At 45.4% G+C, this 20,127-nt stretch overlaps 2 protein-coding genes across 4 annotated transcripts in view; both read right to left on the reverse strand.

Moving 5' to 3' along the window:
• The window catches only part of CPZ (carboxypeptidase Z), a 49,874-nt gene extending 37,116 nt beyond the window's left edge, over positions 1-12,758 (reverse strand). Inside the window, exon 1 of one of the 3 annotated variants that reach the window (XR_008309207.1) lies at positions 7,532-7,804. Coding sequence is in view for 1 of the 3 variants with exons in the window: in XM_053258409.1 (XP_053114384.1) it covers positions 7,532-7,631 (100 nt within the window). In the remaining 2 variants the exon portion in view is untranslated. Of the gene's footprint in view, positions 1-7,531; positions 7,805-12,672 lie in introns of those variants that run through there. The other 2 variants (XM_053258410.1, XM_053258409.1) reach the window with 2 other exon arrangements.
• Positions 12,759-18,071: 5,313 nt separating this feature from the next.
• Positions 18,072-20,127, reverse strand: part of LOC128327404 (mucin-2-like) — a 32,865-nt gene continuing 30,809 nt past the window's right edge. Inside the window, exon 11 of the mRNA XM_053256204.1 lies at positions 18,072-19,208. Coding sequence (XP_053112179.1) covers positions 19,170-19,208 — 39 coding nt within the window. The 3' untranslated portion in view covers positions 18,072-19,169. The remainder of the gene's footprint in view (positions 19,209-20,127) is intronic.

The following is a 20,127-nucleotide window of genomic DNA, read 5'->3' on the forward strand; positions in this document are numbered from 1 at the left end:
CCATGCTGGCTCTGATGACTAACTTGCTCCATTGATTTCAATAGGACTGGTCCAGAGTAATTTAGTCTGGATGCTAGCCACTATATGTGGGCCCCCTAGGGCACAGGGGACAGTAATCACAGAATTTTCATTTTACATTCTGTAATTATTTTAGGCATACATAAATAAGGTGATTCTTGGGGTTTACCAATGTCATTCTAAGTCAAATAGTGTCATTAGGCTTCTTTTGTGACATTTACCAAGGATACAGGGCTTGGTCAATGCTGTTTCTGGACTTCATACAAAGGCAGCCCCATGTGATGTGGGAAATGAGAATAGCCTTTAATCATTAGACAAAAATCATGTTTACTCATGCAATTTTCCAGATGGGCTCCTAAAAATCCTGATAAATATCAAAACTTTACCCTGCTTTGGACATTTAGCAACAAGAAGTATCTCACACTATTAAATGCTTGCTAGCCTCTCCTTTTTGTGGAGGCCTCAGTTTCTTTTTCTACTTCAGCTCACAGTGGAGAATGAAGAGTAACAAAAAGATTGCATAGGACAGAAATTGCTCGCTCCCCCCGCCCCCCTTTGCTTTTCAAGTATTAACATGATCCTAAACTGATGGTGAAGCCACCCTAAGTGGCACAGCAGGGAAATGCTTGACTAACAAGCAGAGAGTTGCCAGTTCAAATCCATGCTGGTATGTTTCCAGTGGTAGAGAGGGACCGCCGGCGGCCTGTATGCGGCCGCCGCGGTGGCTCCACTAATCCCACCCCTGCACCTGACATCAGACGCTGGGATAGCCACGCCCCAGACGCCTTGAGGCTCTGTTCGGGACCGGGAGTGCAGTTTAACTCCCGAAGGGGCCGCGTGGCCCCTTCAGCAGTTAAACTAAGGTTGGCACTGCTTTTGCAGTGCAGCCCAGGAGCGGCTCTTCCCTGCAAAAGGCAGGGAGGAGCCGCTCATGGGCTGCACTGTGAAAGCAGCACCAGCCTTTTAACTTCTGAAGGAGCTGCGCAGCCCCTTCGGGAGCTAGTTAGGCTGGCGCTGTGTTCGCAGAGCGCAGCCAGGAGTGGCTCCTCCCTGCCTTTGCAGCTCCAGCCTTAGTTTAGCTCCCGAAGGGGCTGTGCGGCTCCCGCTCGGGAGCTAAACTAGCACTCCCGTGTCTGACATCAGGTGCGGGGGGCGTGTCGGGGCCACAAAGCGCGGCCCCTGATTGGGAGCGGCCCGGGTTCTTTGAACCTGTTCGCCCAATGGTGGTTCCACCCCTGTATGTTTCCCAGACTATGAGAAACGCCTATATCAGGCAGCGGCAATATAGGAAGATGCAGAAAGGCATCATCTTCTCCTACCGCACGGGAGGAGGCAATGGTAAACCCCTCCGGTATTCTAACAAAGAAAACTACAGGGCTCTGTGGGCGCCAGGAGTCGGAATCAACACACACACACACACACTTTACTTTAAACTGATGGTGTTAATTGAGACATTCATATCTCTGCATGATCTCCTACCCTCTTCCACAATGGCCCTCTTGTTCTCTTCCATTTTCACTCCATGCACTTTCACCTCATGCAGGAGGAAGGAGAAAGGCACTTTAGAGAACATCACTCAGAATTATTCCCACTTGATCAAAATCAGGACCAGGTTCTAAATAAAAATGTGTTGACTTACTTCCAGAAGACTTAGTCTTCACTGAAGCTGCATGCATAACCCACGGTCAAAGCTACTGGCTCAGCTGAGTCAGGGGATATCATATGTAGGGCTGCAAACAATTTCTTCCATTTAGGTAACTTTACGTTATCAAAGGTTCAATACTGTGGCAATAGTGTAAGTTTAAACTGCTGATATGGAGGGGGGGATACACAGAAAAAAAACATTGTTCTGTCCAGTCAGCAAGGTCTTTTTCATTATTTTTTAAATTTTATTAGGCCTTAGTTATATTTTTACTTTGCTAGAGCACACTGGCGCAGAAAGGCAAAATTAAGAACTAAACATGCAGGAAGATCATGTGTTTCTTCCAGAGAACTGGGGTCTTTTAATTGTTTAGATTTCTTTTATGCTGTGCTGCTACATAAGAGCAAAATGTGGGGGGGGGATCAAAAAGAGAAAATATGCAGTGAAGCTCTTCTCACGATCCATGAGAAGAGCTTCTGTTGGGTCTGTGGGGAGAGCGGGCTTAGCCCGCTCTCCCCACAGATGATACTGCCCAGAGTCCTGGGCGGGCGGATTGGCCGTCCACACGATTGCCGGCAGGGGTTGCGGGGATCGGGGGCTGGTCCCCCTCCCCAGAAGCTCCAGGATGTCCTGCACAAGCACGCAGGGCATCCTGGAGAGACCCCCGAGCCCGGGAGGCTGCTTGCAGCCTCCTGGTCAGGGGTCTACTCATATCTCATGTTTTCCCCCCCTATATCAGCATGCCACAGTGACACATGAGCAACAAAATGAGGTTAATGGAGTGTTCGTTCCATTAACGTCATTTAAGGGGAGGGTGCTCTAGGCGGGCAAGCTGCCTTGGGAGCACTGGTCTCGCCCGCGAGCCCAGTGGTTCCCACGATCAACTAAAAGTGGGCTAAGCTCCCTTAGTCCACTTTCCATTGATTGTGGGAATAGCCTCCTTGAATGCAGAGCAAAGACACATGTGTAAAATCCCTCATCAACATTCTTAAATTCTTTTTTCTAACCAGTAAACAAGTATAGTGGAACCTAAGTTCACAAAAGGGCCATATAATAACAGAAAGGAATTAAGGGGGATCCTTTTGTCCCCATTTCATATTATTTATTTATTTATCCATCATATTTCTATTGTGTATAATATTTTATAATTGTGTATACCGCCTGATATGTGTATCTCTAGGCGGTGTACACAATTTAAAACAGCAAATTTAAAAAAGTAAAAACAATTAAAAGCATTTCACAGAATAAAAAAGTTAAAACAATTTGATGGGATAAAACCAACTAAACAGTTTAAAATTCATTGCAGTTAAAAGCCTGAGAGAACAGGTGTGTCTTGAGGGTCTTCCTAAAAGCAAACAGAGATGGAGATGCTCTTTATTTTGAGAGGGAGCATATTTCAAAGCACTGGGGCAGCCACAAAGGAGGCCCAGTGCAGAGTCACCACCAAACAAGCTGGTGGCAACAAACTGAAGTAGTCCAGATTAGACTACTGCAGTGCGCTCCATGTGGGGCTGCCCTTGAAGATGGTTTGGAAGCTTCAGCTGGTCCAGAATGCTGCTGCAAGGATGCTCGTGGGAGCTAGTCACTTCATGAATTTCACACCCATCCTGTGGCAGCTTCATTGGTTACTGGTCTGCTTCCAGGCTAGATTCAAGGTGCTGGTCCTGACCTTTAAAGCTCTACACGGCTTGGGGCCAGGTTATCTGTTGGACCGCATTCACCCATATGAATTTGCCAGGGCCCTCCACTCAGCATCTCAGGCCCTGTTCATGCATCTTACTTACAGAGAGCCAGTTGGCGGGGACTAGAGACAGGGCTTTTTGTGGTGGCCCCTTAGCTTTGGAATACCCTCTCTGAAGAGCTTCGCCATGCTCCCTCCCTCAGTGTCTTTAAAAACCAATTGAAAACACATCTTTTAAAAGAGGATTTTTAATGTTTCATCTCTGTTTATATCTGATAGGTTCTTTAGTTTTTATAGTTCGTAGTTTTTAGTTCTTAAAATAACTTAATTTGAAACGTTTTTAGCTTGGTCTCTTATCTTGTTTAACTTAAATTTGGTTAACTTTATTATTATTATTTTACATTGTATCTTTTTATTATGTTGTGAGCCGCCCCGAGCAGTAGTGTACTGGAGGGGCGGGGTATAAATAAATAAATAAATAAATAACTGTAGCCAGACTTCCAGATGATCTCAAAAGGCAACAGGGTTCATGACAAAGAGAGTGCTCTCTTAAGTACCCTGGACCCAAGCGATTGAGGGCTTTATAGGTAAAAACCAACACTTTGTATTTAGCTATGAAATATATTGGTAGCCAGTGCAATTCTTTTAAAATCTGTGTCATATGGTTCCTTCAGGTTGTCACAGAGACAGTCTGTCTGCTGCATTCTGTATCAATTGTAGTTTCCAAACTATGTAAAAGGCAGCCCCACGTAGAGTGCATTACAGTAGTCAAGCCTGGAGGTTACCAATATATGCACCACTGTTTTAAGGTTATTTACCTCCAGAAATTGGTGTAGTTTATGTATCAGCCAAAGCTGATAAAAAGTGTTCCTGGCCACTGCCTCAACCTGAGAAACCAGAGAGGGTTCTGGATCCAGGAGCACTCCCAGCTACAAACCTGATCTTTCAGGGGGAGTGTAACCCCACCAAAAACAGGCAGATCTAAACCACCTCTTGGGTCACAATCCCCTGAGTCAGTACCTCCAACTTATTTGGATTCAACTTCAGTTTGTTATCCCTCATCCAGCCCATTACTGCCTCCAGGCAGGCATTTAGGGGAGTTATGCCATTTCCTGATGAGGTCAATATGAAGAAATAGATCTGGGTATCAGCATACTGATAACACCCGCACCAGACCTCCTAATGATCTCTTTCAGTGGTTTCATGTAGCTATTAAAGAGCACTGGAGATAGTATGGAGCCTTGTGGAACTCCATACTTTAGTTCTTGCTTTGCAGAGCAGTAGTCTCCAAGTGACACCATCTGGAATCTACCAGAGAGAAGTAGTGGAGTGAGGCCAGCAGTGGCCCCTCTCACCATGCCCCATATGTCTGACATCAAATATGGGTGTTAGCCACGCCCCTCCATCTGACATCAGATGCGGGGGGCATGGACTGGCTCCCGAATGGGGCCGCGCGGCCCCATTTGGGAGTTAGATCCAGGCCAGCGCTGCATTTGCAGTGCGGCCAGAAGCGGCTCTCCCTGCCTTAAAGGCAGGGAGAGTCTCTCCGGGCCATGATGCAAATGCAGCACTGGCCATCTAACTCCTGAAGAGAGCCACACAGCCCCATTCAGGAGCTAGATTGGGGCCAGCGCTGCATTTGCAGTGTGGCCAGAAGCAGCTCTCCCTGAGGGAGAGCCACTCCTGGCTGCACTTAACTCCAGAATGGGGCCACGGGGCCCCATTTGGGAGCTAAACCAGCCCCCCTGCATCTGATGTCAGATGCGAGGGGCACGTCAGGGCCATGAAATGCGGCCCTAAGGGGTGGCGGCCTGGGTTCTTTGAACCCAGTCACCTAACGGTGGCTATGCCCCTGCCAGAGAGGTAGGAATGGAACCACTGTAAAACAGTGCACTCAATCCCACCTCCCTCAGGTGACCCAGAAGGACACCATAGGTGATGGTATAGAAAGCAACTGAGAGATACAAAAGGATCTCATTCAATATGAATGTTGAATAAAAATTAAAACAATATGGAGTCCTATAGAACTCACATCACAGCTTTTGTTGCAATCTGGAGACGAAAGAGCAGAGCCAGGTTACTGACAAGCTCATAACTCCCACTAAATCCCACAGATGATCCAAAAGAATCAGGTGATCTACAGTGAATAATATTACAAGTAGAATCAGGCACAAAGATAATTCAATGAGGCTACACAAGTAGTCCTGGTGCCATGGTTGTTCTGAAATCAAATTAAAAGAAAGACATTTTTTAAAATTTCTCTCCATGGGCCCAGCTGTGCAGCTCTCTGAAAATATTCCTGGGCAACTTTCTTTCAGAAAATCAGTAAGATCAACCAACAGCTGGAAAAGAAGGCCAGACCGCACATGGCAGAGCTGCAGGTTTTTCCTTCTAGTAAAAGTCGGATTTCCTGTAACAAACCTTTTCCCTAGTAAGTTCTTGCATTTAATGACTTTTCTTGCTGGACAAATTAGTTCTCTTCCAAAACTTCAATGAGAAAGAGTATGTACAAATGTATGCATGCATGTTTGAAAGAACATAATTTGCTTGAGGATTCTGCTCCCCCCCCAAAAAAAATATGTTTTCGCTCCCTCTCTCATCAAATTTCCATATGGATATATCAACACCAGTCTTAAATCTACACGTAATCTCAATCAATGCATCTGCATTGTCACCTGCACGAACAGGCCAATAGCTTGTTGGCTTCTTGCCAAATCCCTGGCAAATATGATAACCAGTAATCATAGCATCCAGCTCGCTCTCTCACTCTCCCCTCCCCATTCCCTCTGTCTTAGGCAAACCCTCCTTTCTGCCTCATCACATTGCCCAAGGAGGCCAGCTTGGGGATGCAGCAGCTCCATGGCTCCGAAAGACTTGCAGGATGCCATGAAAACATGCCAAAAGGGACATTGCTGCTACACACAGACATTCCTGTCCATGGCACTGCTGTGCAAAGTCTGCTGGTTGCTGCTGTACTAATGTCAAGGGCTGGGATCAGTTCCCTGGCAGTGCTGTGACCCTTTAACAAGATCCCAAGTGTTCTAGAAGCAGACCATAAGTTTGGGCCAACCACTGAATTCAAATCTATTTGTTCAAATCTGTTTGATTAGCCATTAATAATATTTCCCAACAAGAAATAACAATATAGAGGAGTGTCATATAAAGAGAAACACAAGTCTTCTTGGATTCCAAATGAGGGTTGACTGAAAATCACTTGTAGGCAGTAGCTCTTCATCTCCTCTAGAAAGGCAATGAGCAAAGAGGCACCTTTTAAAGTAGTGATTCTCTTATATTTAGCAGGGGGGGAGCAACTGACCATGTCCAACCCAGCACAGCATCCCTCCCGTGGCTGTTGCTGGTATCTGCCTTATGTTTCATTCTAGATTGTGAGCCCGTTGGGGACAGGGGACCATCTTATTTATTTCTCTATGTAAAACTGCTTTGTGAACTTTGGTTGAAGAGTGGTATATAAATATTTGTAGTGGCGGGCGGGGAGAGCCACTGGTTGCCTCTCACACCTACAAGCTTTGATGCAATAACCCTTCTGGTGTACACACTGCTCAGTGTTAAGTGCCCTGGATGCCCCTCAAAGACTCACCCCCTGAATCTATGGATGTTGACAGAGAAGCAAGTCCCACTGAGTCTTACCCTCTAGTAAATGTGTGCCAGAGAGCAGAGTCCGGGAATGAAACCTGTTCACCTCAAGGAAGCCTTTCCCTCTCATTTCAGACTTTAATTGCCACACTGAGGCTGAGCCCAAAGTACTGTGTATATTCAGAAGATCCTCCGGCAGACACAGCAAATTATAGGCAACATCCATTCATTTTGTTTACGCGCCAGTCCTGGAAGGAAGAAACCAGGGGCAATCTCTCTGCCTCCTCACATCCCTCACGTCTCACAGTTTTTCATGATCCTTTGAAACACCCCAGAAACTGAGTTATTCACTCTGCAGAAGGCAGGCATTCAGACACTTCATGGATCTCGATTTAGATTGCCCCTTCGATGACTCTTAGGGAGTGGGGTTTTTTGTTTGTTTGTTTGTTTGTATTCCCCAAGAGGACTTCTGCTCTCCCCGCTTACCCACCCATTCCTGGAAGGCGAAGGGGGAGTTTCTATTCAGCCCGCGCCCTCCCCTTCCCCCGCAGCATCCTGTCTTCAGAAGCGCAGCTTTTCGGTGGGTCTTATCTTACCCTGGGCGGCTTCCGGGCCAGGTACGCAGAGCGGGGCGGCAGGATCCAAGACGCTGATCAGGGCACCCACAAGGAAGGGCCACCGCTGCCGCAGCCACATGCCGAGGCCCTTTGTGTGCAACGAGGCGCTGTGATGTGGCACCCACCGTCCGGCTGCTGCTCCTCTCCACGTTACACACTTTGGTCTGTCCCAGCTGCAAAGGAACTTAACGCGCTGCAAGTGCATGCCCCTTTATTATGGGATATACGGCCCCAGAGATCGTGTTACAGCTGCCGCCGCTGGCATTCCTGGCTGGAAAAACAGATTTTAGGAGCCTGGGCTGGGAGGGGAGGAAGGAGGGCAGGAAGAAAGCTGGCTGCTGGGGGTCCCCCTGCCTCCGTCAGGTGCTCGCACCTTTCCAGATCGGATCAGAAAGGACTCCTGCTGCCTTCTGAGTCAAGACCCTCGCAGCACGTTTGCCGAGGATGCTAAAGGCAGGCACCCGGGGGCTGGCGGCAGGAGCGAATTTGGTTACATTGAAAATGCGCTGGAAGATACAAAGAGAGCGAAGTTTCCTCTGGGATTTTCTTTACCAATAAATAAATCAAATCAAATCAAAATGATCGTATCTCATTCTCTAACTTAGCCCTTCTTTTGTCTTTCAAAAAAGTGAATACAGCTCATTTTGTCTATAGAGCCTTACAACTCTAAACTGCATCTGGAATGTGGAGCTGTATTATTTAATGGATACATTGTAAGTTTTTTTTTTAAAGTCTGAGTTGTCTTTTAAAAAACTTTATCGTTAACGTGTTGTTCAGGGGCGTAGCAAGGCTGGAGTGGGCCCAGAGACAAGATTTTAAAATGCACCCCCCCCAAAAAAAGGGGGTTTTGTGAATTGTGGACGATGCAAGTCATGTAATGGTATTAGAGAAAGACATGCTGTTCAGGTAACTCCAGGTCTTAACACTCACATCAATTTCGGAGGATGGATACAACTGAAGGAAGCCTGGGCAGGTGTGTGGCTGGGGGAGTCAGTCATGTGACTTGCCTCTGGAGGGCCCCCCAAGGCAGTGGGCCCCCAGACAACTGTCTCCCCTTGCCCTATTATAGTTACGCCCCTGGTGTTGTTTATTCTTCCTCTCCATGTTTTCCCTTTCCAACCTGTATTCCTGTCCTCTTCCGGATCCTAATCTAATTTAAGCTTCCTTTTCTAACTCATCCAGCCACCTTAAGTGGTGCAGCAGGGAAATGCTTGACTAACAAACAGAAGGTTGCCAGTTCGAATCCCCACTGGTATGTTTCGCAGGCTATGGGAGACGCCTACATTGGGCAGCAATGATATAGGAAGATGCTGAAAGGCATCATCTCATACTGTGCAGGAGGAGGCAATGGTAAACCCCTCCTGTATTCTACCAAAGATAATTACAGGGCTCTGTGGTCGCCAGGAGTCAAAATCAACTCAACTTCAACTCGAGGGCACACTTTAGCTCTACCTCATTCACTTGCACCCAACCATCATCATTCCAGAAAGGAATGTAAAAACAAGTAGTTCTCCTGCTCAGTTTCTTTTAACATATTGAAGTCATTCACACAATCAAAAACAGTGTTCTTAATCCTGGGTTTGTGAGTTGTGTGTGCTTCCAATTTTTGGTTGTGTAGAAGCAAGGTAAGAAGAAAACCTGGGCAGAAGTTACCCCTGCTAAATGAGCAAAGAGGCACCTTTTTAAAAGTGGTGATTCTCTTTATTTAGCAGGGCGAGAGCAACTAGCCCTATCCAATCCCAGCTCAGCATCCCTCCAGTGGCTGTTCCTGGTGTCTACCTTTATGTTTCTTTTTAGATTGTGAACCCTTTGGGGACAGGGTGCCATCTTATTTATTTTTATCTATGTAAACTGCTTTCAGAACTTTGGTTGAAGAGCAGTATATAAATATTTGTGGTAGTAGTAGTAGTGATTGTGTGGAAGCAAGGTAGGAGGAAAAGCAGGTCGCCTGTTTAAAAGGCTATTCCGGAGGCAACTGGGATGTCTTGGGAGCAGAGAGCGGTGGAAGCTATGTGGAAATGTTGTGCCGAGTGGCAGAGAGCCAGTAAGAACATTAAACAACCTTTTTCACCACTCCCCCGCCACCACCACTTGCCTTCCGATGTTGAACCAGTCCACATCGAGCTGGGCTTGGTCCAGTTTGATCGTGGACCAAACTGGCCCAGTTCAGTTCACGACTTTTGCGAACTGGTTCAACATTGAGCAGTTTGTGCACACTCCTAGTTACCATTGCAAGGGTCACCTTATATTTTCACTTTTCCATATATAGAAAGGTTTCATCCACACAAGAAAAATAATATGCAGCAATCTTTTCAGCATTGCACATCATTTATTTATTTCGCTGTTCATCTGGGCTTGCAAATGCAAAATCAATTGCACTTTTTTTAAGACAACTCTTTCCATTTCCATATGCATGTCCTGTGCAAGAAAGAGTTTTCATGAAGTGGAGTTGCCTCACTCAGATGCTTCCATGAGGGAAAACCCTTGCTGAGATCTGAGATAGCAGTCAGAGATTTGGATTTGTCCATGAATAAAATGCAAGCAAAATAAAACAGTGCCTTCTTTTTTTCCACTGAATATTAACCAGCTTCTGGTTATTGTTTCTCCATTTGGAAGCACTTTGTAAAGCCAGCTTGCTTTGAATCATCTGCCATGTTCATCTTTGCAAAAAGAATAATATATTTCTAAATCCTGATGAGGACCACCTTCTACCAGAAAGCACCTAGTGCTGTCATTTATTTTGGGTAGGCCAAGTGGCAGGATCATGTGTCAGTTTAAAATATGGAGATTCTGTTCCTGGATCTTTGATCTACAGGCCTACTGTGTCATCTCCGGCTTCACTAGCTGATGTAGAAGCAGCAGCTGCTAACAGGTCTTCTCCTGCTACATTACTAGCTGTCTCAACTCCTGGTATAGAAGCAGCAGGTTCTAATGGGTCTTCTGCTTTACTGCTTTACTGACTGTCCCAGGTCACCTGCTGATGTAGAAGCCATTCACTAAGAGCTTTCTTTTGCTTTTTATTCTCCTCATGAAATCTGGAGATTTCATGAGGTTTTCAATTTCTTTTTTGAAAACCCACTTGGATGTGGATTCTCGTGGATTTACAGAGAAAACAGGCATTCACCATTGTTCTTGCCTAAGCTTAAACAACAGTGACAAACACAGATGTACTTCCTCTATGATGAAAACTAAGCAAAGGGCATCTTCTCCTTGACTAAGCAGAATTAGTTCAAACAGATAACAAACTGCTCCAAGCTATTTTTAGAAACTAGTGATCCCAACTAAAGGTACATAGAAGGTACAGAACTCTAACCCACACCAACCACAGATACCAAATTTTGCATGAACAATCTCACCACTGCAGTTTTCACAACACAAACAATTTCATCACAGCAGTTTTCACAAAACAAATTTCTTTTGGCTCAGTAATGGGAAATGGAGGGTGGTGTATCAGAAAACCTCAGAAATACAGTATCAACCAAGAGATACCAAGAAATGTACCTTTCTGAACCAAGGGTAGAAAATCCCTTCCTCTGCCATCTTATTTATTTACCATGTAAAACACTTGCTTTTGAGGCAAGTCTTCTCTGCTTTTTGCAACTGCTTGGAAGACAGAAATTAAACTAGCAAAGCATTTCCAATCATTTAAGCTCTTCAGCAGGAAAAGCTTCATCAGTTTCTATCTATGAAAGGCACAGGAACTCTGCAAGTAACAATACTGCAAAAGCAATATTGGAGTAAAGCAGGTGACACGCTGGATGTTTAAAAACTCACTATACTACCGTCACAAATGCTTCTCAGCATAATGCTTTCTTGAACTTTTGTATAACACAAGAGAGAGTCCAGCGATAGTGAGAAATGTATTTTTCTAAGGACACCCAGGCGGTAGCACTGGTTGGGGCATACCCAGAGTTGGGAGGAGAGTTGGGGCATACCCAGCAGCCAGGGTTTATTCTAAACTGTTTCTTCAAACTGCAAAAGAAGCCAGTGCCACACGTCCCCTTCATTCTCAACCTGTGAGCATCTCCCAAACTATTTCTAATGGTGGGGGGAATAACAGGGAAGGTAAACTGAGAATGAACAGAGAATAAACTGAGAATGAATAGAGAGTAAACTGAAAATAGAGAGTAAACTGAGAATGAATAGAGAGAAAAGAGAAAGAGACAAAGAGGGAGGAGGGATGGTAGGATAAGAAAATAAGAGAAGAAAAAAAGAAGGTGCCTTGCCCAATACAGATGTGATTATTTTCTTTCCCAAAATATAGTTGAGGATTTAGACATTTTTTCACATCTATTTCTATGACTCTATTCCTTATTAAATCCACGTATTTCCAATTCCAAAGAACCTAGTTTTTCTGTCAGAGATCCAGCTCCAGATGGCAACAACCTTTTGCACTAGTAACTCTAATGACCACTAGGGGCATTGGGAGTAGAGATAGTCAGGTCTGCCTTCTCTTTCCTATTTATTTCTGCTTCTATGACCCTTCAATTGATAGAATGTACTCAGGAACTTCCCGGGAGTGACTTCCTCCTCCTCCTCCTCCTCCTCCTCCTTCTTCCCAGAATACTTCTATAGGTCTCTCTCTGACCAACCTGTAGCCAGAAGTTAGATATAGGTCTTTCCCTATCATCATATACTTCTGAATAAAGTAGATAAGTTTAACCTTAAGTCCATCTCCATGCTCATCATTTACAAGCTGAGACGCTGTTAACTTCTGCTGTAATGGGAGCGAGTTAGCTCCTGAAATACTCTGCTGTATAAATAATTACCCCCAATAGTTTCTACTGAAGATTCCCTCCCACCCCGCTACTGTGTCCAGATGTATAGAATTGTTTTGTTAACTCACCAGCCATTTCTCAGCTTTATATTTTTGATGGGGAAAGGTTTTGAACAGAAACTGGGACTGAGTATCAGCCACCACCACCACAAAAGCACCAGCAAACAGACAATAAAAGCTGAAGCACCAGATCTCTCTTGGAGTCCCAGCACACACACACACTCTCTCTCTCTCTCTCTCTCTCTCTCTCTCTCTCTCTCCCTCCCTTCCCCGCTTCACCCACTCCAAGACCCCAACCCACAGCATAACATGAGAACGCAAGGTGCACTAGCATTCAGTTTACCTGTTGTTGTTCCTCTTGTTGGTGGTCTTTGTGTGGGTGTGGGTGCGGGGGAGTTGGTAACCCAAGCAAGCAAACAAGGGAGGCATGTACTGTCTGGTTTGCTGCAGGTGTGGCTGCCGGTTCTGCTGCCTCTTCCTCTCCACTCACTCCATATGTGGCTTCCTCTGCCTGCCATGTGGTTGCTATGGCCAGAGCTGCTTGGTCCAGGATGGGAACTCCAACTGGAGCCTCTGAGCAGGAGAGTCAGTGGCTGCCTGCCTCTCACCTGCTCTGAGGTAGGGGTGTGCATGGAACCAGGAAGCCCAGTTCAGTTCAAATTGAACTGGACTCAAACTGAATTGGGCCCGGTTCGATTTTGTGCATGTCAAGCTGGGCCCCAGTTCAGTTCAAGGCCAAACTAATTTGGGCCCGTCTCGGGTGTGTGTGTACGTTGGTAGGGGGGTGTTCTACAAGTTTTTTTTTTTAAAAAAAAAATTAAAGAAAACTGACCACCATGTCTGGCAGCCTCCGGAAGGTGCTACTGCAGCCATGGAGAGGCCTCCAACGGTTCCTGCTCCCCCTTCTGGCCTCCCCCTGGTCTTTTTAGGGCTCTTTCGGCCCATTTTTGGGCCTTTGGGGCCCTCTCCCTGCTCGTGGTGGCCATTTTGAAGGTCGCTGCATGTGCATTGGCCATTTGCATACATGGGGCGCATTTGTGTTGGCCTTCAAAATGGCCACCATGAGCAGGGAGAGGGCCCAAAGGGCCCAAAAATGGGCTGAAAGAGCCAACAGGGGGAGCACGAACTGTTGGAGACCACAACCACCACCCATGGCCATGGCAGCACCCCCAGAGGCTGCTGGATCCAGCGGTAAGTTTTCTTCTTGAACAAATTTCTTTTTTTAACTTGTAGAACCCTCAAGCCTAACCAAACCGAACCAGGCCCAGTTTGGCTCGAGGGCGAGTCACCGAAGCAAACTGGCCCAAACCTACTCTGATGGCCCTTGCCTCTCTGTAGCTCCTGCTGCTTTGCGGCTCACTGTGCTCCCTCGTGGCTTGCTGAGCTCCCTTGTGGCTCAGGCTGGATGCACAAGTACACTGATGCCATCAGGTGTGTACACACTGGCATTATGGCCAGGTGGAAGTGTGGAATGAGGGGGAAATGCCTTTTCTGAAAGCTGCTTTGTAATTACTTTGTTCTCATGGAATGGGAAAGTGTCTTTACAATCCAGTGTCTTCGTAATTGTTCCATTCTCCATTTTCCGAGATAGAAACTGCTCGAAGTTTTAGGGCGGTGGTTCAGCCGCAAAGCATGTGAGACAGAACTCAGGTTTGCACTGGTCAAGAAATGGTTAATAGGGTTTGTAAGTTGCCTTGCCTAATTACAAGTTGTAAAACCATAAATTTGCTGACCTGGCTAGAATGTGAAAAGAGGCCCCTCTTCTAGTATCTCCTGATAGCCGAGCCTGAAAAATAACACCACAAGGACACATCTGGCTGGAGGGGGGTGGGGAAAGGAGATGGTTTTGCTTATCAATAGGCAGTAGAAAAGGCTTGATTGTAAGGGAGGAATGTCGTCTAATTAGCAAATGATTATAATATTTGTAATATGACGGACAATGATGCTAACCAATGAAGATTGTATCCACTGAATGTAACTATGCCAAAGTATAAAAAACCTGAGACAAAGGCAGCTGCGCGCGTCTCTCCGGCAGGCCGTGAGGCACAGGGAGAAGCCACCAGTGCTGGTTTACTGGTAAATAAAAGGTGATTTTGCTTCCTTCAATCATCCTTGTCGTCTGGTTTATGGGAACTGGGTTCTCCAGGTAACAGAAGTGGTTGTCAGCTTGGCAGGCTGCTCACCTGGCCTGGCTCCACCACTGCCACCGTGCCTGGGAGGAGATCAGACAGGCTGCAGGCTGCCAGTTTTGCTTCAGGAGGCTGGCCGCACTCAGCCCTCACTGGCTGCCCTCTGAGCACAGTTGCACTTGGCTACCTGGCACAGTGTGGGCCAGCAGTAGCGTGGTGCAGGCCAGTGACCGCGCAGCCACCCAGGACAGAATGCAGAGTATTTGGGGGCACCAGGAACTGCAGGAGACTGCACTTCCGCCCTGAAGTCCGGAGGAATGGTGTCTATGGTATTGTCTGTCTGCCATCTTGAAACATGGCAAATCAGCAAAAAATACCATCACCGGCTCCTCTAGGATCCCTTCCTCTGTGCTGTGAATTTTGTTTGTATCCAGCTTTCAGCACATGAGTTATAAAAGGGTGCTGCCTATACTTTTATCTGGACTCATCTCTTAATCGACCTGTGGGAATGGCAAGAATAACGCTGAAACGGTCAGTGTTGCTCCTAACCTTTAATTAACTTAATTGCAATGACTACTGTGGATATCTTTAGTTTAATTATCCCTTTCCATGAACCATCATGCGTGGAGTGCCCCACTTGGATCAGAGGGGCCTGGGTTCAAATCACTGCTCAGCTACATGACCCTGTGTGAGCCATTACCTCTCAGCTTAACTGGACCCGTATCTTCAGTGCTTTGTGCCCTGAGCCTCCAAGCTTGAGTTTGGGAAACAGAATCTCTGAAAGGGAAAATAATTCACCGAGGCAGAGGAGGAGTGGATTGGCCAGTATAATCACAGAAGAAATGTGGAACACAGCACCTTCCTTCTAAGTGAAGGAAAATAATGTTGCTTAAGCTCTCAAACAAGAGGAGCTGGGGCTCAGACCTCTGAATCTGAAGCCTTCCCCCAGTTATGATTGGGGCTGCCTGTGGTCATATATAGAGAAGTGAAAGATATTCCACATATGCTCCGAGGCACTTTCTTATTCATTATTCTTTCATTTACAGTACATTCTTGGCTCAACCTGGGCCCTCATACAATAGAGGGCCATTGCCACAGGAATAACTTTCTGCTTGCACAACAAAAGGCTGGCCTCACTTATTCCACACAATCACCTCTTCAGTGGCGCTCTTATCCCAAGACTTTGGGGCCAAAATCCAGGGCTTCCACACCCCCTGAGGGCCCTCAAATCCTCCTTCATCTGTCCTCGGTGGTGTGGTCACCACTGGCCCACACTATGCTGGGCAGCCAAACGTACTGGTAGCTTTAGACACAGAGGAGGGGGTGGAGAAAGAATAAATGGGATGGGAATATGTTAAAGGCCTTGAGGTGAAGGGGAGCTCCAAAGGCCTTTAGGTGATGATGCTTAACTTGCGGCAGGGGGTAGGGGGATTTAGGTCCAGGCTCCAAAATTACCTAGGTGCACCTCTGATCTCCCTCAGTGGCAGTCTGTCAAGCACGCAACCAGAAAAAAAAAAACTACATTCGGTTTCTGCTACAACCCATTACGGACTAGAGTTCCCCAGATGGAACTGGACTGGCAGCCCTTTAGATGAAAGGAGATCTCTCAAAGAAGCCTCTCTTCCACTGTTCCAACTTAATGAAATCTCTTTGTAACTCATCCAAAATCCTCCTGGAAGGGGAAGTTGAAAAGGCCAATTAAGGAGCTATATGTTTGAATCACACTGGGCTTAGTCATCCTCCTTTGGGGAAAGGACCATAGTTCAGTGGAAGAGCATCTGCTTTGCATGCAGAAAGTCCTGGTTTCCATTCCTGGCAGTTCCACATTGGACTGGGAAATATATTGTATTTCTTGTATTTATATACTGCCAATAATCCGTCAATTGGTTTACAACACCAACAAAGGGAGCAAATTCCAAAGTTCAGGGCAGGGGCAGCTACAGAAAATGCCCAAGCTGGAGTCACCACTAAACAAGCTGGCAGCAATTACAGGCAGACCTTCCTAGATAACCTTAATAGGTGTTGGGAACCTCCCAGAAGTAGGCACTCACCAAAGACTCTTAGCTAATACCTGTTTGAAAGAGGGGCATAGCTAAGGGAGAGGGGGCCCGTGTTCATCCCTCTCTCTGGTGGCCCCCCAGAGTCAGGGAGATAATGCAGAAAATAGGGATTGGTGGATCTGGAGGGCCCTCAGGAGCTGGGGGCCCGTGTTCTTTGAACCCTTTCGCTCAGTTATAACTACGCCCCTAGCTCAGAGCCACTGCCAGTCAGAGAGCATAGACAATACTGATCTAGATGGACCACTGATCTTACTTGGTATAAGCTAGCCTCTGATGTAATCCTATGAATCAAGACTAAGAGGAACACCATGGCTCTTGCTCTCTTCGAGCTAAGAAGATCTTGCTTGATTATCTGCAGATGATCAACCTGTGGAAACATGAGAAACTCTGCCAATACAGTTGGGTGACTGAGCTCAGCTACCCACTCAGGGGCATTACTTCTTTAAACTGATACCTTTGGTTAATGTTGTATTTCAGTAAATCTTCTGTTAATGGGCCCAACAGGGTCCAGATGTGCAAGCAGGGAAGTAGTACCCCAAGTAGGGTCAGCTTGTGAGGCCCAGGTTACAACAACAATGTCAGCATGTTTCTGTTTGCCAGGGCATAATGTTGCAATCCATGGGACAAGACTATTAAGGGGTGTGGCCTGGACACAGATGTAAGGCCATGTGTTGCCACAGTTTTCTATTGGGCAGTTGAAGTGCTGCAAACTTGTGCCAGGTCTTACACAGAGTAACGCCTCTGCTGCTTTAATAAAGTGGGGATGCTCAAGGAGGAAATGAGGACACACACAAAATTCAGTGCCAAGAACTGAGGGATTGAGTTATATCGCTTGGTCCTTGTGCTCCATCCTGCTGCTCCAAAAAAATATGAAGGTTGCTTGCATTAGTCCCTTGCCTTAGATGACAGTTCATACCAGGAAGGGGGGGGGGCAGATACCCATCTTTGAACCTCTGCCATAACAAGCTATCTCCACTGCTTGCTGCCACCTCTGTCATGCCCACAATAGATGGAACCTGCTCCTGTCCTTCCCTTGTGCCTTTATGCTCTCAATCCTCCTAATCCCTTCTTGCTCTGAAAGAGGAGGAATGCTTCAAACTTTTGAGAGAGGAATTCCTGCTGCATCTCCTCTTGAACCACACCACCCTCGCTGAGCCAGATTGCAGCATTGGAATAAACCCTGCATTTTGTTGATATCTCTGGTTTATTCGACAGATTAATAATAATGAAGAAGATATGAGGATGATGAAGAGAAGTATAATGTATTTAACAACCTATTTAACAATTGCCTTTAAAAAGGCAAATATAAGCAAAACAGATATTAAATTATTTACCATTCAGACCTAGCCCCTGGTGGCGCAGTGGTAAAACTGCCGCCCTGTAACCTGAAGGTTACAAGTTCGATCCTGACCAGGGGCTCAAGGTTGACTCAGCCTTCCATCCTTCCGAGGTCGGTAAAATGAGTACCCAGAATGTTGGGGGCAATATGCTAAAATCATTGTAAACCGCTTAGAGAGCTCCGGTTATAGAGATGTATATAAATGTAAGTGCTATTGCTATTGCTATCCCTCAGGCTTACAATCTAAAAGAGACAAGACTGTACAGAAAGGGGAAGGAACACCAGAGGAAGGAGATTGAGAGGTAGATATTAGGGTTCCAGCACTTGTCAGGAGACAGACTTTATTTAAATAAATGAAGAAGTAAAAGAGAAGGAAGACTACTGGGCAAAATGACAGGATAGAGAAGAAGGAAGAGAAAGAGAAGCACAATCTTATTATCCAGAAATAACTGATTAAGCCTGAGGAGAAAGAGAGGGACTTGTGGACAATAAGAATGCAGAAGTGAATTAAATGTAGAAAAATGGCAGCAAGGAAGAGAGAATGAATAAAAACAGTAAAAGCAATAGTAAATAAATAGATGCCAATCTCCCTCCCTAATGAGTTTCACAAGGAGCTTGAAACTCCTCTTCTGTGAGGTGTTTTAATTGGTCTTAATTGGTTTTCTAGTTTAACCAGTTTTAGTTTTTGCATCACTTCTCTTAATTCTTTGCTGCTGTTTGCCTGTTTCATCTGTGTTTATTGTATTATTATTGTAAGTCATCTCAAACAGCATTATGTTGGAGCAGGACATAAATGTTTTAAAAATTTAAAAAGTAAAATAATGAAACATAATGGTAATATGTTATATTGAAAATGTAAGATAAAAAATTGGTGGTGGGGATGCAACATAATAATCAAGAGTGAATAAGATCTGAAAAAATGTTGTGCACCATGCATATTGAAAAGCTTGAGAAAAAGAGCAAAGACAGCAGGCAAAAAGTGTTACCCACAGTTGAGGGAGAGGGTTCAGGATAATACAGAACAGGTTAAAGTATTTCTGTTCTGCTTGTGCAAATAATCCGGAGCACTATTGATTTGGTTTCAATATGAACACACACACACGTAAAAAGTGCTTGCTAGCAGACTGATGGTCTTCTTGTGGCCTTCTTCCAGGAAACCATTCCCAAAGAAATCTAAGAAGCCTCAGGAAGTCAACATCACTATGGCCCATTGCTTCAGCCTGTCTGTTGATGGCCTTTCAGTCTGCCTGTTAGGTCCTTCATGCATCTCAGTCACTCAAAGGCTAATTTCCAGGATGCGCCCTTGATGGAGTCAACCATCAGTCACCACTTCTGGTTTTGGGAAATGCAGCTGAAAAGAGAAGAGTGTGGCATCATGCTGAGAGGTCCATGAAAAATCAGGGTTTATTTGAAGCCAGGATAAACTGGCAATTGCAAATTTACAACTAACATTTGTATAGAGTATAATAACGCCATACTAAGCATTTATTTTACACTCAGTTAACCATCTTTCTTGAAGCTGGATAAATTATGAATGGATGAACTCTTTGAAATTCAATTCTGCAATTCCTTTCTACAATTATGTTTTCAAGTTTTTTTCAGTTTTCTCCACTTAGTTTCAACTTTTGCAAAGAGCATCATGAATACTACATTAAAAATGTGCATCACTTCAATTAAGCTGAGTTTTAAACTCATCTTTTTAAAATCTTTGACTAAAAAAGTGATCAATTAATACTTTCAGGCCTTATAATGGATTGACTGTTCTATTGAAGATCAATAATAACACCACCATCCAGAAAACGGTAGCAGTGGCAGAACCAGGAAAAAAAATTGAGAGGAGGTAAAGTGCATTTATGGGTGGACAAGCTGTGTACCATATGTTAGATTTCTGAAACAGAAGATGGGGAGGGGGGGAACCATTTGTCCGGGGGGTGCTTGTCTCTCTTGCCTCCCCTCTGGAGACACCCTTGCGTAGTAGCAGAAAATCTAGGGGTCTCTAGGGGAGTGCGGGACTGGGGGCTAATCCACATGTGCGGGGCCTCCTTAACATTTCATATCATTACAGAATCATACTGATTGATGACATAAAGTGTAAATAGTGTGAGTGAGGTTTTTGGACATGTCCAGACCAGTGTTCTCTCTAATTTTTTTCATCTGTGTGCAGAATTAATTTTTGTTCTGGGTGGCAGTATCAAGGCAGTGTGTGAAATGAGAATGAGAAAGCTCAATAAAGAATGAGAAAGTATGTGCATTTGGAATGGGGCCTTCTT

Source organism: Hemicordylus capensis, chromosome 5 (genome assembly GCF_027244095.1).
Source record: "Hemicordylus capensis ecotype Gifberg chromosome 5, rHemCap1.1.pri, whole genome shotgun sequence".
NCBI classification, from domain to species: Eukaryota; Metazoa; Chordata; class Lepidosauria; order Squamata; family Cordylidae; genus Hemicordylus; species Hemicordylus capensis.